The sequence below is a fragment of the Ambystoma mexicanum genome, chromosome 10, assembly GCF_040938575.1.
Source record: "Ambystoma mexicanum isolate Mex_15411 chromosome 10, UKY_AmexF1_1, whole genome shotgun sequence".
Taxonomy (NCBI): Eukaryota; Metazoa; Chordata; class Amphibia; order Caudata; family Ambystomatidae; genus Ambystoma; species Ambystoma mexicanum.
In genome coordinates, this window is record NC_090932.1 from 128,419,834 (window position 1) to 128,443,081 (window position 23,248).

Genomic DNA, 23,248 nt, shown 5'->3' on the forward strand with positions numbered 1-23,248 from the left:
CGTCGTGGAAGTAAAGTGAAGCCTGAATCAAGGCTTAAGGGAAAGCCTGACTGGGGGCTGAGACCCAGACATAGGAAAAGTGAAGAACCTAAGGGGTCTGGGATGACTTTTTATTAAACTGTGAAGATGGCAAGCGTGAATCCGACAGACGGATGCTGAGAAAGCTAGGGGGAAGAGAATACCTGCATTCTGATGAGCTTATGAAATTGTGAACTGTGGCAAATGTGAACCCGACCAAGAGATGCCAGGAGAGAGCTAAGGGAAGTGATTCCCGAATTTGTAATAAAACAAAGTGAACTGCAAACGTGAACCCGACTGAGGGATGCCTGTGAATTGGGGTGAATGGTGATACACCCATGAACATTGTGATGACAAGCTTGAACCTGACTAAGGTATGTCCACAGTGAATTTGTTGGTCTGAGCCTGATTGAGGGAGCCTATAGTTGAGAGAAGGATCGGAGCCCAGCTGAGGGGGATCCAGGGGTGAAGAGTAATCACCCGACCTGAAGATTACCAGAAGGAACCTTTTTGCTTTGTTGTTTATAGCATATCAGCCCCTCTAAAGCAAGCATGAAAGAGACTTGCGCACAGAAGGTCCTGATATTGAGAAAACAAACTGTAACCTTGCGCCAGAGAAGCCCAGGAGTGTGCTGTTCTCAAGAGTCCTGCCTTGTCCCATGCTAAAAACGTAGGGATGGGACGCCCCAGCCATAACATCCTGACTTACCATTTTGTGAACACTTTTCTTTTTTTGTGAACATTACCCACGACTATTTTGTAGCATAGTGGTAAGGATTGGCAATAGTTATTTTTAGTAAAGGCCCTTTTTATTTGACTAGACTCCACTAGGACTGTATTATTATTATTTGATGGTCGTAGCTTGCTCCAATCTTAGATTTAGGTTTAGATTAGGCCTTTGTTTCACCCATTTTTACAGTTTAGTAAACACCCTTGAACTGTGATCACTTGTGTCTGTCTTACTTTGATACCATGCCTTCCTTGATGTGTAGAGGCTACTAACGTCCAGGGGAAACAGAATTAGTTCAGTATCTATAAGTTCCAATGTACTTAAAAGATGTAAAGTGTGAAGTATCTTTCAGGTAAGTACAGGTACGTTGTACCAATGGTTGCAAAGCCATATCCAAATAGACAGCGAGTGGATCAAATATGCTATCAGGTCCGGCCACGATAGATCTGAATGGCAGATTAGAAAGACCTTTATGGATTTTTGGAAGCACATAGAACACTGGGGTTACTGGAAATGCATTAATGACAAAGTCTGCTGTCCTTGTGGTTATCCACTTATGGCCTAGTGCCTTGGCTATAACTTCTTCAATCAAGATACTGATCATTGGTAATGGGTCGTTATCCAGTACGAGATATATTCTGTTATCCTGCAGTAGATTGGGACTAAAATCATTGAACTTATTTGACGTTGTACAAGCAATTCCACTAAAATAAAAATATGTTTTTGGGAATATCAGAGGCATAAGGAATATTAAGAAATTCATACACATGACACTAAACGAGAAGCAAACACTAAACAAACGTGTTTATGCCACAAGAAACTCATTTAAAGCCAGATGAGCACATTCCTGCAGCCCAGGATTGGGGACTACACTGCAATGAATCTGCTTATTCTGCTAACTCCGGAGGTGTTCAAGGCATACATTCGTTTTCAAAAATTGATTAGCAGAGTTGGCCAATTAACATTTCTTGATTAGCAAACAAGCCCATTTGATTAGCAATGTTGGACTAATATGTTTAGTGTCACCAGAGGTCATTAGTACCCAAGGCATAAAATTAGCATCAATTCAGCATTTTTATGTACCACTGAATTAAGACATTAGTGAGATGAGTCAGGCCTAGCAAATTCTTTAAAATTCTGCTAGACCAGTAGACCAGCAGGTGGAGTAACTTAATTTATCTAATCGACCTAAGATAAATGCACTTGAGCCATGGCAACCAAGGACAACAATGTAAATGTGATTTCTGTAAAATGGTGCATGTCACCACAAACCCACTTTGTTTGTCACACAGCTGCCACCCAGAGGCCAGCCATCCACAGTGAAACCTTTTTATTTTACATTTTCTACAAAGTAAATGTTAAATAACATTTTCAAACATCCCCTGGAAATGGTTCTTGCCTTTCATGAAATCTACTCGACTATGAAAGTGAGCGAGTAGACTTTACAAGCCCTGGTAGGAGTGTCTGTAAAATGTAAAGGTTAGCTACATGAATGGACACACAAATAAACAGAGATGATGAAAAGGCTCTGAAAACAGTCTCACCAGCTCTCTCCCGCAGGTGCGATTTATATAAGGCAATCATAATGATAAAGAAAATCAAGCTCTGGAAGCGAACTACAGTGTGTGGTGTTGCAGTAGATCTGTAGATGTACAGACTGGATGGAACTATTGATCACTACTTTGCGTAAACATCTAGTTAGATTTGTGTAATAAAGAACGGACTGAGGTATAAGTCTAGATCCGCCCAAGATGGCGCTTACTACGGTCCAGTGCTGACCTCGGCTGTACACACCATAAAAATGAAGAAAGGTATCAGTTTAGGTCCATCTAAAATGGCATTCATTACAGTCCAGCGCTGACCCCGCAACGCTTTCCAAGGAGACTTGGACTCCGTATTACGGCTTGACATAGAAACACCTTAGATATGGCAGAGCGAGATATCAAGACCTGTTGGATATGAGGTAAGAAAATGCCAGCGGAACAAATTTTCTGTACATGCCGCAATTTGTGTTCCGGTTTAAAGACACAGTAAACATTAGTTTTAGAGCGTTGAATCACCGATGTCCACTCAGTCTGAGTTTATTTTCCAGACACTTACAACATTGTCCTGGATCTACTGCATTGAAGCGAATTGTGATTCCCCCAGAGGAGATCCTTACTCCTGATCCGCCCCGCTAGAATTTTAGCCCAAGACACGAGGGAGTTATACTACTAGACTTGTTTTCTAACCAGGTAAGAGATTTCTATCTAGTGTTTACTCGAGTTCAACCCTGTTTTTTCAGCCTTCGATTGTGGCTGTTCCTAGAGGGGTCTAGAGAGTCTGTAGCACCAGCAATCTTTACTTAGGATTTCTGCATTTATGTTACAGACGGTGTCAAGACTAGATCCATCCATTTTCTGGAACTGGATCCATCTTGCGCTCGCCTACAGTGACTAGACTTGTACCTTTCGGAAGTTTTTGATCAGAGAGGGATGATATAATCACCTTTTAAGACACCTCTTCAGGTAAGCATATAGTCCCGGAATAACAGAGAAGATTTTGTTGATTATGGTTTTGACACACTGACTAGCAATTGTTTTCCTATTTTACATCTAGTTTCTTTACTGGATTGACAGCAATACGCTATGCCTTTGGCTGACTCCCAAGTAGAGCACGCTGCGGCAAGACATCCATTTAATTTCCAACTAAAGAATAACCTACATAAGGTAGGCTTTTGACTTAACTCTGGAAGTTCGAAAAGTGAAAGAAGGGGCGATTGGTTGTGGTATGCGGTTTGAGCTCTTTACATTTAAATTACAGGTCAAGTACCAAATAGTTGCGGTCTTTCTTGTCAACAGATTAAATGTCCTGCTTTTTCAGGGTACAATCTTATAAAGACTCCCTCCACACACTAGAACAGGTAATTAAGATACCCGCTATAGGCTTGATACTATCTTAATATCTGTAAGAATTTTGAGCATTTATAGCTTACTCTTGCTTCCGTGTTTTTGTTCTCTCAACAGTTACACCCTAAAGAGTGATTAGAAGACTCGAAAACTGTGGACACGTGTTGAAAGTGTTCTTCAACTATTGTTTGTTTGAATGTATGTAATATCCATGTTCCAAGAATGATCTAAGAGAACTGAAACATGTTGAGTTGTGTTTCTAGTTTATCATGGGTATCAGGCAGGTAGTTGGGGCAAGCTGGGTGGAGGCTTGGCAGGCCTGGCATAGGCACACAAAGAACCCATAGCAAATCCCTCCTTTAATTCCTTCCTAGTGTTTGTAGTAACTTCCTGGTTACCACTTCCAGTTGCCAAACAGGAAGTGCATGATGATTCATGAGCTCTCTAGTGTTTGGGTGTGGCTGGCTATATAAGCCACACCCAAGATTCTTCCAGTGCTTCGTGTTGCTTACTGTGAGCTGTATCAGCAACACACTTGCCGTGCTCTGGATCATCCTGCTTCTGCTTACCTGCTCCGGATCATCCTGCTTCTGCTTACCTGCTCCGCATCATCCTGCTTCTGCTTACCTGCTCCGGATCATCCTGCTTCTGCTTACCTGCTCCGGATCATCCTGCTTCTGCTTACCCGCTCCGGATAATTCTGCTTCAGAATTGCAGTCTTCATTTTGTGACCAGGCGCATAACCAGGGGGAACAGGGCCGGCACCTTCAAACACTGGAGGCCAGAGTTTCCTCCTTAGTGGAGAAGTTGGAGGATACAGAAACTCGTTCTGGAAGGAACAGCGTGAGAATTAGGGGGATTCTCGTGGCTATAAAGGTGCTGTTTGAGGCGGTTCTTGTGGAATCCGCTGAGGTGGATGATGCTGGACTGGACCCATCCTGTTTTTTTCAAGGGCTGACTCAGGACGTTGTAACCAGGGCCCATTTCTTCCAGTCTAAGGATCTGATCCTCCAAAAAGCTACAGGCCTGCATCATTTCAGCTTCAAGGGGGCCGACATACAGTTGTTTCAAGATCTCTCCCTTCAACCATCTTTAAGCAGTGCCAACTGAAGCCTTTAACTACCTGGTTGCGGGGGGGGCATTCAGTATCACTGGGGTTGCCCTTTCAAAATAATTTTTTCGCTGGTGGGTACAAGGCATCAATTCTCCATGCTGAGACCAGCGGTCAGTACTCTGAACATTCTGGATTCGAAATCCAGCTCCTAGCGCAAGAGGAAGATCTTGACCAGCTTCAGACCTGGACTGTGGTGCAATCGAGAAGGATCAGATGCCGGCAGCGGTGGAGGCCTTCTATGGACCATCATGATAGAAGTGTGGCATCTACAGATCCCACCTGAGAACTGTGTGCAAGGGTGCCCTGAGGCCAGCTTCTTGTATACTCTGCTCATGTTCGGATATTGGGCTCCTTTGTTCTATTGGTGCTCCCATGCTGGTGTTGCTGAATTATGCTCTTCGTAGTGTTGGGCAGGTTAATTGTTCATAAGTGTTGTTAAACCTTTTTATGGTGTGCTGCGGGTGCATTAGGTTCTCGCGTTACCTTTTTTCTGGGAGCTTTTCCAGATGATACACTTTTTTGGAATGACATTTGCTGTTTTTCTTTTTGCTTTTGCATTTTTTGAAATTAGTTTTTTATTTGTTTTGGTTGGCTTGCTTAATTCCACTTACTGCAGGGTTGGTTGGGTTTCCAGGGATGAGGATTTGGCTGCATTGTGGGTCGGGTTGCATGTTAGGTCCCCGGGTTGGGGTGGGCCATGGTCGGGGATTTATGCCAGGGTTGGCGTCTCCCCTATGGGTTTGGTTGCTTGGTTTGGGATTGCGGTCAGTCTGGTTTTGGCTACCGGTCTAATATAACATTGATCCATGGTGACAGCAATTACATTTGTTTCCCTCAGTGTTCAGGGTCTGAACTCCCCCATGAAAAGACATAGCGTCTTGACCAAACTATCCCACCTTGGGGCTGATGTGGCTCTCTTTGAATTGATGCATTTACTTTGGCAGAATTGGCAGAGATTACGCTCTGCTTGGTTTCCCCATCAGCTTTTTTGCTTTGGCCTCAGAGAAAAAGGGAGGATTGGCAATACTGATAGCACAGTCAGTTATTTTTTCCAAATTGGGGATTCTCCAAGACCCTGGAGGGCGTTATGTGTGGCTGGTGATGCCGATTGCTGGAAGGACTTTGACCCTGTTTTTGATATATGGACCAAACCAACGCCAGGATCAATTTTATGCGGAACTGTTTCCCATGCTGGCCTAATTTCAATGGGGGAGGAGGGGATACGCGCTTAGGTGGACATTGGAACATGGTTCTTGATGGTGCTCTCAATAGGTCTCTCAGCAATGTTGTGGTGGTTTCTGGGCTCTCTGCTTTGTCCCAGGCTATGGTTGATTTGCAGTTAATTGATGTGTGGCAACATTCCCACCCTATACAGCAAGAGTTTTGTTTCTTTTCACATGTATATCGTACTTCTTTGAGACTGTATTATTTTCTGCTCTCACAGTCTCTCCTCCCACAAGTCCTGGATGCCTCAATCGAGTTGGCTACGGTTTCAGATCACTCTCTGGTCAGGGTGTGGATTACCTGGGGCCCCCAGTAGCCCCATAGGCCCTCTCAATGGCGGGCGAGTGATTCCCTGTTCAGGGACCCGATTTGTCACGAGGCTATTACGACCTGCATAACCCCATTTGTTTTTTTTAGAACTGTACTGAAGGTATGTCCTTTGAGATGATTTGGGAGGCTTTTAAGCCGACTATTAGGGGGGAACATATAACCCAAGCCGGACAGAAAAAAAAAGCCTTTATGGCCCATAAGTTGGAGATTGAGGGGAGAATTTGGGCTTTGGAGTCGTGGTATAGACAGCATGGTTGTAAGGCAATTTACCGCCAGTTCTAGGTAGCCCAAATGGATTTGAAGGCTCTATGGGCTTCCAAGACCTCCTGTCGACTGCTTCGAATGAAGCATTATTTTTTCAGCACCTCGAATAGGGCTATGCGTTTTCTGGCATATAAGTTGAAAGCTCCCCCAGACTCGCAGTGCTATCTGTTCCCTTAGGGACAAGGACGGGGTATCCCATACGGTTGCCAGACATTTCGTCGAAAAAAATTGGTCGACCAGACAAATGGTCGAACCAATTTGGTCGAAAACCAAATGGTCGAAATTTTTATTTTTTTTATTTTAACCCTTTTTTTTTTTTTTTTGGGGGGGGTCCCCCCCAACCCCCTTTTTTTCTCTAAAAACCCCTTTTTTAACTAAACGAAAACCCGAAAAATAAATATATAAATAAAAAAAAAATTCGACCATTTGGTTTTCGACCAAATTGCGTCGACCAAATTGCAGTCGACCAGTTTTTTTTCGACGAGTTGTCTGGACACCATCCCATACATCATATCTTATCTTACTTTTATGGAGAGTTGTTCCAGGCCAAAAATCTGGGCACGCCTTTCTTGCAAGCATTTTTACGAGAGGCGGCTTTTCCTCAGGTTACGGTTCAGGATAGAGTGACGGTTGGAGGCCCTAATATCTCCAAATTAGGTGTTGCAGTTCATTAAGGGTCTGGTCGGGAATAAAATAAAGGCGTAGGCTGGACAGGTTTCCAGACGTTTTTTTCAAGCAGTTTGACACCTCTTTAGTCCCACACCTGGTTACGCTGTTGATTGATTTTTTGCTTGGAGGGGGCGGTTACGCCTTCTTTGGGGGATTCTTTGCTTTTGCTCCTTTTGAACCCAGGGAAGGAATCTTCTTCATGCACTTCTTGCAGACCCATCGCCGTGTTAAGTTATGATGCCCAAATCTACTCTGAAATGCTAGCGGATGCTGGCTCGGTTTTGCCTTACTTGACTCATATTAACTAGACTGTCTTCCTCCCAGGACGGCAAACTCGCAACAATATCCGGCGAGCGATTGATATTATAGACTGGGCTCGGAAGTACAGCTCCTCTCTGGCAGTGCTATCAGTTGATGTGGAAAAAGTTTGACCGGGTTGACTGGTCATATGCCAAGAGGGTGTTGGAAGTATTCGGATTTGGGCCCTGTTTCTTGAAATGGGTCTCGGCTAACTATGTACATCCCACCACAAGGATTAAATTGGAGGGCCATATCTCCGACCCGATCGCCCTAACTCGAAGCACCTGCCAGGGTTGCCTCCTCTCTCCTTTAGTTCTTGCCCTGGTAATGGAGCCATTCGCTCTACGGGTTCATTCGGACGACAAGATAGAGGGCATGAAGATTGGTCAGGTCCATCATAAATTGGCTCTTTATGCAGACTGTTTGCTTTTTTTATGCTTAATTCTGCCACATCCCTCCCTCATATAGTTTCCACATTGGGGTTATTTCGCCAGGTTTCAGGCTTTAAAATAAATTATTGTAAGTCGTTTATTTTAAATATAACCGAACCCGAGACGGTAGTTGAGTCCCTGAAGCTGCAGTATGAATTTCAATGGAGTTTGAATTCTATTTGTTATTTAGGAATGAATCCCACCAAGGCTCACCTACCTTTGTTTGCTAGTACCATCCCTACCTTGTGCAAGCAGCTTAGCGAGGAATTGGCGAGGTGGTCCCAAAATTACTGCGGTTAAAATGTCCTTTTTACATAAGCTCCTATGTTTGGCAGGCTCTCCTGCTTATTATTCCTAGGAACGTCTTTCGGGATCTGTAGGCGCTTGTTTCTCAGTTTATTTGGGTAACGAAATGTCACAGGGTGTCCTGCCGAACCATGCTAGCTGCCAGGCCCAACAGGGACTTGGGGGTGCCAGACTTGGAAAGCTACTATTATGCATCCCAGCTTACTACGTTTCTTGATTCAAGTTCTGAAGGATAGTGGAAGCACTGAGTTGAGATTGAGCGTGAGGGGTTGGGGGCACCTATGCCTGAGTGCTGCTGAATTCCCAAACAGACTAGGCGCTTTATTGCCCAGTGTACTACGGGCGGGGGAGGGGGGTGTTGCGGAGGATTGTCCAACTGTTTGTGGATGAGCAGCTCTTTTGTTCCAAGACTGTCAGCCCTTGTTCCTCCCAGAGATCGCCAAGTATGAATAAATTCAGCTACGGCATTGGCTTAGTGCACCGAATCTGAGGAATGGGACACCACCAAGTGTGAAGATTTGTCTATTGGCGATCCCCCATCCTTCAAAATGTCTACCCTTTATCGGATTCCTAATGCGAAACGGTTTGGCCCCACGCATGCTTATTTGACTTGGTGGAAGACCGACATTGGGCATACGCTTGATGATCTTACTTGGTTTCACATTTGGACTAGGACCTCTAAGTCATCCCGTTGTGTCCAACTTAGAGAGAATAGTTAAAAGCTGTTCACCCTCTAGTATCTTACCCCCCGAGCGTCTCCATCACATGCACGTTTCTGTCTCGCCCACATGGTGGTGTCGCGGTCAGTCAGGCAGCTCTCTCTTCCATATGTGGTGGTCATGACATCATATACAACAATATTGAAAAGAAATCCTGTCCCACATTAAGAGCATAGTGGGGAATAGACCTCCCTTTAGATCCTTTACCTGTGTTATTGGGCAATGTGGTCCCCGGGGGGATTTATAAGGCTGATGGTGGCAGCACCTGACTGACTACGCATCTGTTGGCAGCAGCCCGTATCCCATTGGGACACGATTGGAAAGGGACCGGCCCATCGGACGTGCGTGAATGGTGGAGTAGGATTTGGTTTTTGTTGGCGATAGACAAAATTGATGCCACTAACAATGGGGAATTGCCTGACTACCTTACGACCAGGCATCCCTTTATTGATTTTGTGCAGAACAACAATGTTCCCATGGTGCATCATTGACCTCAAAGCATGGTGGCATTTACTCTTGTTTAGCCTTAGTGGAGGTCGGGGGCATTTCTCTCGTGAGTTGCAAGTGCTCTACAGTGTATGTCCTGCTAGTCTTCCCTCGCCCAAAGATGCACTATGCCTTCCCCCCGATGTTGGGTGCATGCCCCCAGGGTGAGGCCCAGAATGTGATGGAGGGCAGTTGAAGTATGCTCCCTGTGGTACTGTTGGAGTGGTTTATGAAAACATTGTATTATTATTATTATTATTATTATTATTATTATTATTACTTTTGTTCTTTTTTGTTTTGTTTTGTTATCAATATGGTTTGTTCACCGATTATACCTAGGGTGAGATGTTTTATGACTGTCCTATTTTGCCATGGCCCTTCATGTCCTTTGATGGTTTTATGCATATTGTGAAATGCTTGCGTTAATTTTAATGGCTGGGTTTGCTTTGTTAAAATGTAATAAAACTTTAATGGAAAAAATGACTATTTTATTACACTGTGAGAAACCAAAGGGTGTCTCACTTGCTAGTCCCCAGGGATCTCTCAGGTGGCCAAGGCGCACGGCCATCACCTTTGGATCCAGACCCTGCGGGTTGACCAGTGCGGGTGTCAAGGAGTCCCCCCCCCCCCCCTTCTCACCCGAGTCCGATCTTTGCTGGATTTCTTGGTCGATTGCCTTCTTGCGGACGGATCGGGTCTTGAATAAGGCTGCACGAGTCTCTTCCAACTCCAGCGTGCGTTCAAAGTTCCGGGATGCAATGATCCAGGAATCCGGGAAATTAAGAAGGTGCACTACACAGCACACGAGTCCAGGAAGAAAGAAAGAAAGAAAGAAAGAAACAAAGAAAGAAAGAAAGAAAGAGGACTAGGAATGGAGTTATTAGGGACAGAATCAGGGAAACAATACCGTGAGCTACGGAGCAGACGTCTGGTCGCTACTTCGCAATAGCATTGAGACGCGCGGAGCCGAGGTGGGCGTGGTCTATTAATAGAACCCGCTACTCCAACGTGTAGAGTGAGGAAGGTGTTTCATGCTGGATGGCCATGTTCGGAGTACCAGGGAGTGTAAGCCCCGTTGAGACAAGGACCAGGAAGTCCAAAAGGGGCGCGTTCTGTAGGTCATGACAGCGGGAGGATCACCTGGGTCAGGGATCTTTGAGGAGTGGGGGTGAGACAACCGATGGTGAGATGCAGTCCCCCCCCCTTTCACGTGCCCATACCCCATCCTATTTTATAGGATTCTCTGACATCCCAAATCCCCTGCCCCCTTTTCTACACAAACACTGGGCATAGGAAGAGGAGGATTGAGAGAAAAGAGGATATGTCCTGTTAATAAGGTCAGGCAAAGTCAGGAACTTGACCTTAATCACATACATCTGATACCCATTAGCTCCCTCCACACGGATAAAAGGCAGAGACACTCTCTGAGCAAGGTGTAATATGAGAAGGAGCCGATCTTCCAGGGCAAAGGCGAACCCACTGGAGCAGGACGACTGATCGAGGGGCTAGAGTGAGGGGCTGGGAAACCCTGAACATCCCTGCAGGAGGTTGTTGCCTCCAGGAAACCATGAGAGATAGGCAGAGAAGGCCAGAACCCAGACGAGAAGAAGCCTGCATTATGTTTCATGGATGCCAGCGACCATCCCGGGTGAACGGCAGAGTTGAGGAGGCGAGGCCAAGCCTTTGGTATTATCCATGACTTTCGAATTAAAGTCGCAGAGAACATAAACTAATGCATGCAACTGTGAGTTAGTGAAAGACATGAAAGGCCGGTTTGTGTCGAGGAAAGATTGAAGCTGCAACAGTGTATCTCACAATTGAAGGTTGCGCACATGCTGATGAGACGCGAAAGAAAGCAAACCTGGAAACTTTAATGTCAGTGGTAACTGTGAAACCAGTGATACAGAGTAGCAGAGTGGTCTGGCAAAAGTAAACAGCCCACTCGAAAGTCTCAGCAAAATGTTTGATGTTGGTTACAAAGCAACAAAGTGAATGAACTTTGAAATACGCAATAGTCAAGATTACCCCAGAAGAAAAGGAGAAGTTAAAAGATGATTGCTTTAAGAGAAAGACGTCTTTGAACTACCCAGACCAAGGGACACTGTGGCAAATATCATAAGGAAGACCTGAAGTGGAAGTCGAAGTGGTCCTGCAGAGGTTTGTGGAAAGGCCTTGCACATTTGAAAGTCTTCGACAACAGTGAAAGTTCTGAGCCCGACTGAGGGAGACTTACAATATGAAATAAGTGAGGGGAAGGGAACCCACTTTCCTACAAATGTGAATAAAGCTTGGGGAAGAGAGCCCCTGCAAGTGCTGTGATTGCAAGGTCTGATCCTGGCTGAGGGAGATCTACTTTGAATTAGGTACTTTTCTTGAGAGGTCCAAGAGCGAAGTCTACGTGAATTTTGTTGAAATGTGAAATAACCTTTTTGTGAACTTAAGTGACTCTAATGTGGAAGGTAAAGCGGGCCCCGACCAATGTTTTGAACTGCCTTTTTTGATAACCTGAGCCAGAGTGTGTCATCCTGTCTACAGGGGCTGCCTTACTCTGTGCTGTCCAATGTGGGGAGGAGAGCTGACTAAGCCATCTTGATCCTTTGTTAGAACACTGACTTTCCTTTTGCATACACATTTCCCTTTACACACTTTTTGTACAAGAGATAGAGCAGGCAGTCTCATCTAGATAGGTTTGTGAACGTCGGCATCTGCCTACTTGGATGGAATCAGGAAGGTTAGCATACACCACACTTAGTTAGAATTCCTAACTTTGGCCTCCGCCGCATCTAGAATAGGATTGTAAATGTTAGCATATGCCACACCTAGATGGAACTTGAATGTTAGCATGTGCCACACCTAGAATTGAGAACATTAGCCTGCGCCGCATTTAGATAGGATTGTAACTATTAGCATATGCCACACCTAGATGGAACTTGAATGTTAGCATGTGCCACACTTAGAATAGAGAACATTTGCCGGCCTCATATCTAGATAATTACTGTGAAGGCCGAGTGCCACACGGAATTAGGTACATCAACAAGTACTACACTTAGGCAGAACTGTGAATGTTAGCATGTCAAATGTCATATAACCCACTAACAAATATAAATTCAAACTCTCTGCATACTTATCTCACTAAAGTAAACTCACATAACCATCTCTCGCACAACAAGCCGCACGCACTTCACCACACTGCAAAAACCCATAAGTCGCACCAACCGCATATGCGGACTGACACCGATCCAAAGCTCAGCACCCGGTGTCTACCGAGTTGAAGCTGCCAACAGTACACCACCCCTCTCACTATCCTACTCCCTCTTCACCTCAGCCCATCCCACCTTCTCGTTTACAGATCCGCCAGAGCGCCTGGGGACCAATTCCGTTGGTGACGGTGTGCTATAAAAGTACCTTTAACATAACATAACATTATTTGGTAGAGACTACTCCCATCATAGATATAGGGCACAGTAGGAGTTTCTTTACAAACTCCAATAATTTAATAAAGGTTTTGAAACTTGTACTTCTTCTGTCAGTGTCATACTTGTGATAACCATGCCTCCATTACAACAGACACTTCACTAAGTCAGAGCTAGATTAAACTGTTATGGTGGGTGTACTAAGGAACTGAATTCTAATTGTGGGCTAAGATAAGGATGTGTCCTGGCCCCTTTGCTGTTTATACTATACCTCTGCAATGTTGAAGACTTAGTATGCAAGATAAGAAATGTACCCCCTAAAATTGGTAGCTACCATATAAATTATGTAGCATAGGTTGATGATTTTGCTCTTTTTGATCACATTGTTTTAGAGCTTCAGAAAGTATTGCTGCATTGAACGCCTTTGCTGTTACGAACATTAGGTTTGTATTCTACCAAGTCTAACTTGTTCTGCTTTACTGTAAAGAAAATACTTGTTCCTAATACTTTGTTCCTGGGGACTGAAACTCTTGAACGTGTGGACACTTTGATACCTAGGGGTAAATCTAAGTGTTTATGTCAGCGAGAAAAGTGAATGAGAAGTGAAAAATCAAGGCAGTTAAAGCAATGTATTGCCTTTGTTGTTTTCATCAGTATCATGGTGTTTTTTATTTGGAGCCAATAACTAGAGCATATAGAAAAAAGATAGTATCTGCAATCTTACATGTTGTTGAAAACTGATTGTATATTACAGAGGGCTGGTTAACTTGGGGGGCCTCTGACGACGGGCTCTAGGCTTACCTAAAAATAGTCCCATAGTATATGTACGCCTAGAGCCCAGTTTCACTTCCTTGTTTACTATAGCAGCTATAGGGAGGTTTGGTTTTTAGGTAAATATCAAAAGTGTGGAGAAACAAATACTTCTAGGGATATGTGGAGAAGCAATGGTTTCTGGAAAAGTAGACGAATTAAACCATTTTTCAGAGTCAAATCAACTCTTTGCAGGTTCTGTTGGAGTAAAGGTTGTCGGTGTACAAACAAAAATATGTTGTGATGCAGAGTAAAAAGAAAAACTCAGCTTAAGAACTGGGAAAGAAATGCAATACAGGTTGAGACCAAAGCGTTTGCCAAAGACCATCTGAAAATGATTTTGCATTTCATTGTAGAAGGATGTTTTTGTTATTTAGACTGAATAAGTTGGAGATTTGTAGACAAGTTGAGCCCTAAACTCGGGATTCCGCAAGGAAATGGAACATGTTGCACATGGAAACAAAATGTTCAAGAAACTTTAACACATATATTGAATGTACTAGCCTTTAATGTTCTGTTTCTTTTAATTGAGTTGTTCATAATCCAATGTTTCTAAATTCTGTAACCTTATGGCAAAGAATGAGATCAGGCACACTGTTGGCTTTAACCTTCGCCATGGTTAAATACTGGTTGCAGTTGGAACAGTTAATTATTGAATGATGGAACTATTTGAACACTGTTTGTATGCCCTTACTATAGTTAAAGATATTATGGAATGAAAGGATTATGTTAAATTATTTTTAATATTTATAATTAATATATTTGAGAAATGTATTGGAACATTGTCTTTTGCACAAACTGTTTTTTTATATAAGGATTTTATATCATAAGAGACTTGATTTAACCCACTGCACCCCTATCAATCAATCAATACATAAACCGTGAATTACTTGCTAAATCGTATGTTCTTTGGTTTATATAATGAAACCAAATTTCCCTTTTGTGCCTTAGGTATCAGTGCTTTAAGTCTGCCTGGATGTATGAGGTATTCCACACAGGCTTTTCTTTCCCACTAAATTACAGCAACTTGAAAACCGCTTTACAAGTATATGACAAGGAGGTGCAGTGGACACTAGGGGCAATCCTATATAGAACACGATTCTTGCCATTAAGGTATTGTATAGTGAATTATATTTTGATTTTTTTTTTTGTTGTTTCATATTTAACCTATTTGTGCTTTGTTACTCAGTTGATAATTCTTCAAGATTTCTGTTCTCATTCTCATCCATCTAAAGCATAATAAAAGGTCCTTTGCATCGACCCTAAAAGGGTGCTGTTCATTCCACAGGAAACATGATTTAGATGAACAGCCAACTGTATACTACTTTGTAGCTTTCAAGAAAGACTGTGACTAAACAGTGCTTCTAATGGATTGTGTCGTCCACAAATTCCTCATCTTAGATATATCCATATCCTGCTTTACAATCTCGTAATTTCTTTTGACCGCAGAGGGTACTGTGCAGCATTAAGTCGATGCCCATTGATGGGTACCATTCCTGCATCGTGATGTTGTTGATTGTATAAACAGCACGAACTGTGCCTGTTGCCTCGGTTCTGTTTTTCTCCATGCACAACACGCTCTTAGAACGGTTTGACTCGCCTCATCGAATCTCTCTATGAACATCTTTACTTGGAGTAAAATCTTCACGATGTCAATGCTGAAGACAGGCCTCAAGAGATGTGAGGACTGTGATTCGAAGATGTCGATCACTGATCTGCACAGTATTTATCTCTGATCCCTTGGCGAACCGCATGAAGTTATTGAGTGCAGCTCCTGCCAATCCATGACCACCAGCAATGCCTTGAAGGAGAGACTATCGAAGCTCGCCCTAGGTAGGTGTCAGGATAGACAAGGACTGGAGTGCTCCTTTGCAGTGGTCCTCGGAAGTCCTGATGACCGTACACCACCCACCCAGGGGGAGCCTATACTGGGAAAGGGGCCCCCCTAGCGGGAGTGATACTTCACACCCCCCCTAGGGAATACCTTATAAGCAGCTGTTGTAAGGCAAACAAGCAATATATAGGTAATCACTAAACACTTTCCAGCCCACTCATTTATTATCTGATCATATGCTGCTGTCCACTGTGAACCTGATCCAATATCTGGCAGGCAAAACGTAAATAAAATGTCCTAATAACCTGATTCCATTCAAACACTTGCCTTCTGGATCCTGGAACACGACTGTTGCGAGAACGCCAGGTCCTTGACTGACTGTTGTTTAAATATACTTGTGGCCGCTGCGACCACCGGAGCGAGACCACACGGTTTAGAGATTTGTCCGAGACATTCTTTGATACCAGGAGCCCCTGTAATGTTAAAGGTCATAACGAGCATTTTTCTATATGAACATGAGGGTAATAGGGGGCACCCGGCATCCAATACATTTATTTATTCATTTATTTATTCGGATTTGTAGAGCGCACGTCAGCCCGGGGGCATCGTGGTGCTTGTTACAGACATATCTTAGTTACATAAAATACATTATTTACAAAAAATACATTATATACAGGGGCAAATATGACATTTGTACAGATTTACAGTGCAGTATATTCACATAGGTTCGCGAGTGTCACATATTATTGTGCAAGGAAAGAGGTCTTCAGTTTCCTACGAAAAATCGGGAATGAGTTCTCCACTATAATGTCTGCAGGGAGAGCGTTCCAGGTCTTGGCGGCAATGTAGGGGAAGCTTAGGCCACCGGCTTTGGTGTTTTTGATGCGTGGGATGTACAGTAAGTTAGTGTATTGCGTCCTGGTGTGACGGGATGAGGAGGGTTTGGAGATGGTCTCTGATAGATAGGACGGGGCGGAGAGAGAAGGAGAGGCATTTGTGTGTGAGGCTCTCACCAGCAGGCGGGGTAACGTGACATGTGTTCTTGTTCCCCTGGCGGGGGTGCCGAACAGTAGCTCCTGGCCGCCCAGAGACAACCTCTTTAGGTGTCCAATTCACCCCCCCTCCAACCTCCCCAAGTGGAGGCTTCTCAACAGCACCTGCTACTCTCTCCACAAATTGGACTTCTCCCTCAATTTCAAGAATTCCGACTTGACACCTTCTAAAAAGCTGCAGTTCATTGGAGCCGTCCTGGACTCTACCTCAGGGAATGCTTTGCCTCCCAAGTTGAGGGTTTAACATATGTTGCAGATGGCAACGAGATTTAAGAACAGCCAATATCTGCTGGCATTCTGCTTTTTGAGGTTGTTGGGCCTCAAGGCATCCTGCATTTTTCTGGTGCCAGAAACCCACCTAAGGATGAAGTCCCTCCAGTGGGCCCTCAGATCCCAAAGGTCACAATTCACAGGCAGGATGATGGACCCTCTTCAGGTCCAGAGTGTGGTCTCACATGATCTCCTGTGGTGGGCCTGAGAGGGGAATGTAAAGATAGGGAACCTTTTTGGCAACTGCGGCAGGAGATAACTAGTCACAGATGCTCTGTCACACGATGGGAGCTCACATGAGCAATCTCACTATCACCTGACTTTTGTCCCCCATCAGAATGAAGAGTATGCATAAACTATTTGTGCTGAGAGGGCTCAGACTGGCGCTTATAACCTGTTTGCCATGCATAAAGGGGAAGAATAATGACGGACAACACAGTGGCCTTGCATTACCTCAACAGGGAGGCAATGCAGCTGTGGCTTTGGGTGCTACAAAACATGATTTTTCTGTCGGCTGTTCTAGCCAGAGAAGAGACTACAATGGCGGATGCTCTGAGTAGGGAGAGCATGATCTCTGTAAGGGTGGAGAAGTACGAGTCTGACACAATGGTGGTATGATGATTGTAAAATGCATTTATTGTAATAAAAGTAAAAGAGAAGAGAACCTATTTCTAAGAGAGGGTTCCCTGCCTCAACTAAATGTGATACAGAGTCTGTCAGGATGTCTGAAGTAAAGAATCCACCGTCCTTTGTCAAAATCATATTTCCTTCCCTTACACTATGAAATAAACTAAATAACTGAGGGAGTTTCAATAGCTCCAAACTGAGACTATACGTTGACGGCATGTGTCCCTTCCTCAGATTAGTCTCGTTCTGAAGCAACATAAAGTTCTAGGTTCACCAGGTTCAGTCCATAAGCAAGCTCCCTTATTGGTCATAGTTGTTTTCACTATGGTTTCCTTGGGAATTGGCTTTCTTCAGTCTTCCTGACTAAGGGGATGACTCCCTCCCCTCATGCCGCCAGAGGGATATCTCCCTCCCCCTAACCTTTCTCTTGTTTTGATAGCTCAAGTCTCTGTGGGGGAATGTCTCCGTTCCCCTGGCCTTTCCCAGGCTTCTTATGCAACGCAGTATTTGATGGGGGGAATATCTCCCTTCCCACTGCCCTCTCTCACGCTTTTCAGGAAGTTCAGAAACCGATAGGGGAATGTCTCCCTTCCCCTGACCTTTCTGAGGCTTTTCAGAAAGTTCAACAAACAGTGGGGAAATGTCTCTCTTCCCCTGGCCTTTCTTATGCCTCTCAGAAAGGGCAACAAATGGTGGAGGGATGTCTCCCTTCCCCAGGCCTTTCTCATGCTTTTCAGAACGTTCAACAAAGGTTGGGGGTTTGTCTCCCTTTCCCTAGCCTTTCTCAGGCTTCTCTTTCATATGGACAGCCCTGGCTCACTAACCTGCCAGGGGCGCTCTATCTGTTCCATGATTCATTCTTCTGCTGTGGCTCCCAGACCCCTATTTCTGTGTTATTTTGGCTTGTAGAATCTGGCTGGCTTCTTTCCCAACTAGTGCGACAAGGAAGAAGGCTTAGGAAGCTGTTTGTTATGTGCTGGGGTCCTAGACCCTTTCTCTTCTAGTCCTCCACCCTTTGGGTCCCACCAACTGTTCCTGGCCACCCAGAGATTCACATGATGCTTACCGGCACCCTGCGCTTGTCCGTGGGTTTCTCTGACCTCCTGTTCAGGCTCCTTCTGACTTCTGCAGGTGCTGCAGTGCTTTTGCAGCATTCCCCTACCTTCGGATTGCGCATCTCCCTTCGAGCGTGCACACCAGATTCCTCAACCGGCTGGCTGCCTGGAGCTTCTGCTTGTCTGCCACTCCGTCCACGGCAGACCTTCTAGAGACACCTCTTCCTTCAGGTAAGAGTCTCAGTTATTGCTCTCTTAGCCTTCCATCTCTTCTCGCTTTCGATTTCTCTCAGTTTCTCTCTTCCAACAAAGTCCTTCTTCCCTTTTTATCGTACGGTGTAGTTCAATTGGTTTAGAATATCTAGTCTGTCCATGTTGGTTCCGTGGGGTATTCCACATACTCCTACGTCCCGTACCCTTTCCGCCATACTTGTGGGACATTCTGTCCTTCGGGACAGGACCAGAGCACTTTTTAAGAGCATCAGAAAATCATCTTTTATTTGTATGCATCTACAGAATGTGACCACAGCCCTGCCCTCCTGAGCTCTGCCCTGTGCATCCCCCCTTCAGTCCTTTTCTCGTCGGGGTCAGACGCACTAACATCACAGGGAATATTTTTCTTTTTGTTCCATTGTCCTTCATTCCTGCACTGGTTCCACAGTCAGCTCTTCTTCCATCTATGCCAGAGCGTCTGGGATTCATGTCCTGTTCATCCTGTTAAAGTCGTTTCACTAGGGCGGATCCCCACTCCCTTTGCCTGGAGTGCCTAGTCCTGGAACACCGTTGGGACGCGTGCTTCTACTGCAACTCCCTCTCTGTCCGGGCACTCCAGCGGCGTCTTGTCAGGTGTGGGGAAGTTTTTCAACGTGTTCCTCCTCCGGATATACAGCTCTTCATCAAAGAAAAAAGGCAACAGACAGTATGTTTGCTCCTTTTCAGGGCACCTTGGCTGGGGACTCCTTCCCGGGATCGTCTGGGTCTGGGAGGGGCTCAAGTGGCTCTATTACCGGGGATATCCCTGTGGTGTCCCGCAAGGGATCTAACAGGTGCACCAGAGTATCTTCCAAGGTCCCCTGTAAAGGGTTACCGAAACCGGATCTTCATACGAGTTTCCCCTTTTGGTGGCTAAGTTTGGGCCCAGTTCCCAGTGACTAAAAGTACCAGGGTTACTCATGAGGTTCCCCTTCTTGGGACTAAATCTAAGACTGACAAGATTGAGGGGCCTCCTTTGAGAGTCCTGACTTCAGGGGGTGACTCCGAGCCCGGCCACAACACCGGTGGCGTTACCAATCTTGCTGGGGGGGGACAGAAGCCGGTCACGCACCGTAAGTCTTTTTGTACCAGCTCTGCCGAGTCTCCCCTATTTGGGGATAACTTGTCAGTAGTACTTAAGGTGTCTCAGAACTCAAACACCCTAGATCTACTAGTACTGGCTCTGCCGAGGTTCCTTGTCACAAGGCTAAAATGGCACTTAAGACCCCTGATTCCTTGTGGTGTATGTTTGTTCCTTTTCAGGGCACCCTGGCTGGGGACTCCTTACCGGGGTTGTCTGGGTCCGGGAGGGGCTCAAGTGGCTCTATTACCGGGCATATCCCTGTGGTGTCCCGCAAGGGATCTAACAGGTGCACCAGAGTATCTTCCAATGTCCCCTGTAAAGGGTTGCCGAAAGCGGATCTTCATACGAGTTTCCCCGTTTGGGGGCTAAATTTGGGCCCAGTTCTTCTGACGCTTCTTTCACGAGGGTCCCCCCTGAGGTTTCCTCTCCTGGGACTAAGTGTGCCGAGCGTCAGCTCGAGGTCCCTCTCAAGGTGACTAAAAGTACCAGGGTTATTCCTGAGGTTTCCCTTCTTGGGACTACATCTAAGACTGACAAGATTGAGGGGCCTCCTTTGAGAGTCCTGGCTTCAGGGGGTGACTCCGAGCCCGGCCACAACACCGGTGGTGTTACCAATCTTGCTGGGGGGGAGGGCACAGAAGCCGGTCACGCACCGTAAGTCTTTTTGTACCGGTTCTACCGAGTCTCCCCTATTTGGGGATAACTTGTCAGTAGTACTTAAGGTGTCTCAGAACTCAGAAACACCCTAGATCTGCTAGTACTGGCTCTGCCGAGGTTCCTTGTCACAAGGCTAAGATGGCACTTAAGACCCCTGATTCCCCTGTGGTGTCCACTGTCTCACTAACACCTGTGACCCAGTTTAACTTGGGCGTGGACAAAATGGCGGTCCAACCCCCGCGGTGGCCATTTTGACTCCCTCTCTTACACCAATGTTCACCACGGTTGGTGCTGAGGGGCCTGTTGTTGGGGCAGAGAAGCTTTTCCCACGTTTCGTGGACAATAAGAACTCGTTCCGCCCTCCGATGGATTGGCGTGCTCGGACTCAGCTGCCGCATACAGTCTCGCTCTCTCCTGCGTCCGCGCCTTTGATAAATGTGGATCCAGCTGGTGGAGGTCCATCCTGACAACCATCCTCTGCATTCCTGGGTGTATGCCCCTTCCGAGCATCCTATGCCCACTCAGTGTTCAGGCCCTCATCTAAGGATGCGTTCTTTGGGAAGTTTCAGACACTTATGCATTCTGATCCCATGAAGGCATACTTTAAGGATTTGTTTAAGGAAATGTATCCTAAGCAGCCTGAACCGACCCCTGTTCCAGCAGTACCTATGCTGATTCCTGTTTCGCCACCTCCTCCATCTCTGCCTGTGGGGCCTCTGCCCCCACTGCCTCCTCTTTCTCCAGTGTAAAAGACTCTGGTGGCTCGTCCAAACACCACTTCAGGACCTGAGGCTCCAAGTGCAGCGGACCAGTCCTCTGCTCCCATTTCACTGGTTGAGGCCCAGGCAGACCAGGACAGCGATGACCCGCCCGCTCTATTCAACCCTTTCGTGACCGGTACTGGACATGATGGCGCTGCTAGACATCCCAATACCCGAGCCCCCAGCTACTCAGGAGGGGGTACTTTCTGGAGCCTTCAGCTTGTCGCCACAGGATGCACCGGCTTGTTCCTACAGAAGGACGTCCAGGCCGAAGCCCGTAAGGTATGGGAAAAACCTCATACTGGGCAGCACCTGAACAAGAAATTAGACGCTTGCTTTAAGCTTCATGTCTGCTCCCCTCGTAGATGGTGGTGGCTGCGGCTACACTCCAGTCAAAGCCGCCCTCTACATCTTCTACGGCAGCATCCCAGAACCTTTCTAAGGAGGACAAGCTTCTGAATGCAATTGGGGAAAAAGGTTTTTTTCCCCAATTCGGCTCTTCAGCTATGCCAGGCTAATACTGTTCTTATCCTGGCCGCTGCCAATGTCAAACTTTGGAAAGAGCTAGCTGAATTCCAGAAATGCATTCCTGCGGATAGGCTTGACGATTTCAAACAGGGCTTTTCGGACCCCAGAGTTTTGGCACAGGATCTATTTGAGGCTGCTGCCCATCACTTAGACACTTCCACTCGAGGCCTTATGGTCGGGGTTGACATCTCCTGACGGGTGTGGCTGCATGCTACAAAGTTTTCAAAGGAAGTCCAGGCTAAGGTGCTTGGCCTCCCTTTTGAGGGTAAGGAGCTGTTCCACGCCTCTACGAATGAGGAACTTACAAAGACTAAGGCCAGAACTCAAACTGCCATGTCTTTGTCTGTCCTTGCAAAGACTTCTGCAAACTTCTTCCACTCAGAGGTTGGGGTCTCAGACACAGTCCTTCTCTGGCTTCAGAGAGTTTCAGCACAAAGAAAAGAGGATCCGTAGATTGAACCCTCCCGTCCCCTGCACACCTTACAATCCTGTCAATAGACTGTTAAATCATTAGTCAGTGACAATTAGTTAAGCAATACTTATTTCATTTATAAATTCCAAAATCAAACAAATATAACGTGATGCACAAAGTAGGTTTTTAGTACAGTTCAAATTAAAATATGGCTGATGCGTTTCGAGAAACACATTCTCTTCTTCTGGACACAGATGGAGTTTTTGAACTGAAAATTAGAAAAGGGAGAGGTAATAAGGCTAGATCCAGTAGTTGTACATCCAGTTAACATCTGTAGCTTAATGGCAGATTCAAAAAGAGTTCATATGATCATATATCACTGATTACAATGTTTATAATGTTCACCAATTTAAACCATTATCTGAAGCTAACAACCACCATGTGTTCCGGTAATCTCATAGTCGGATGCTATCGGGATGAATACCGAAAAAAGGTGCTTAACTCACTATTTGTCATAAGAGTCATATTAACAGAAATGAAAGTATACCAAATGGGCCGTTTAGCATTATCAATTTAAAATATCCGCATTGGATTATAAGAAAAATGGGTTAGCTCTACATGCAAGCACTCACCCGGGTTCAATAGAGTGCGCTGATCACTACATTGTGTTGTTCAGCGAGTTAGGTGAGAAGCTGGATCCTAGTGTCCATATAATCAATGGTTCCTTAGAATGTGAACAATGGGTGGTGTAGTCTGATGCCCGAGTACTGATCCTGTAATCAATAGATAGGCATAGATGTAATAAACACAGAGAGTCTGTTGGGTCAGAGAAGTAAGGAAATAAAGCCTGGAGACTCACCCCGGTGTCGGTTCAAGGATGTATGCGAGTTGAATCAAGATTGTGACAGTGATGCGCCTTAACGGATGGATTTCTTGCACGTATATTGCAGAAATTCAGATGAGGGCTACAAGAAAAACGTGAGGCTACGTTAAAGAGTGTATGATAGAAAATCA

General features: G+C 45.4%; 1 protein-coding gene across 5 annotated transcripts in view; it reads left to right on the forward strand.

The window, feature by feature from the left end:
• ENTPD4 (ectonucleoside triphosphate diphosphohydrolase 4) overlaps positions 1–23,248 on the forward strand; it is a 491,672-nt gene that overhangs the window by 427,907 nt on the left and 40,517 nt on the right. For all 5 annotated transcript variants that reach the window (XM_069617610.1, XM_069617612.1, XM_069617611.1 and 2 more), the window contains one exon: positions 14,654–14,815. In XM_069617610.1, coding sequence (XP_069473711.1) covers positions 14,654–14,815 — 162 coding nt within the window. The remainder of the gene's footprint in view (positions 1–14,653; positions 14,816–23,248) is intronic.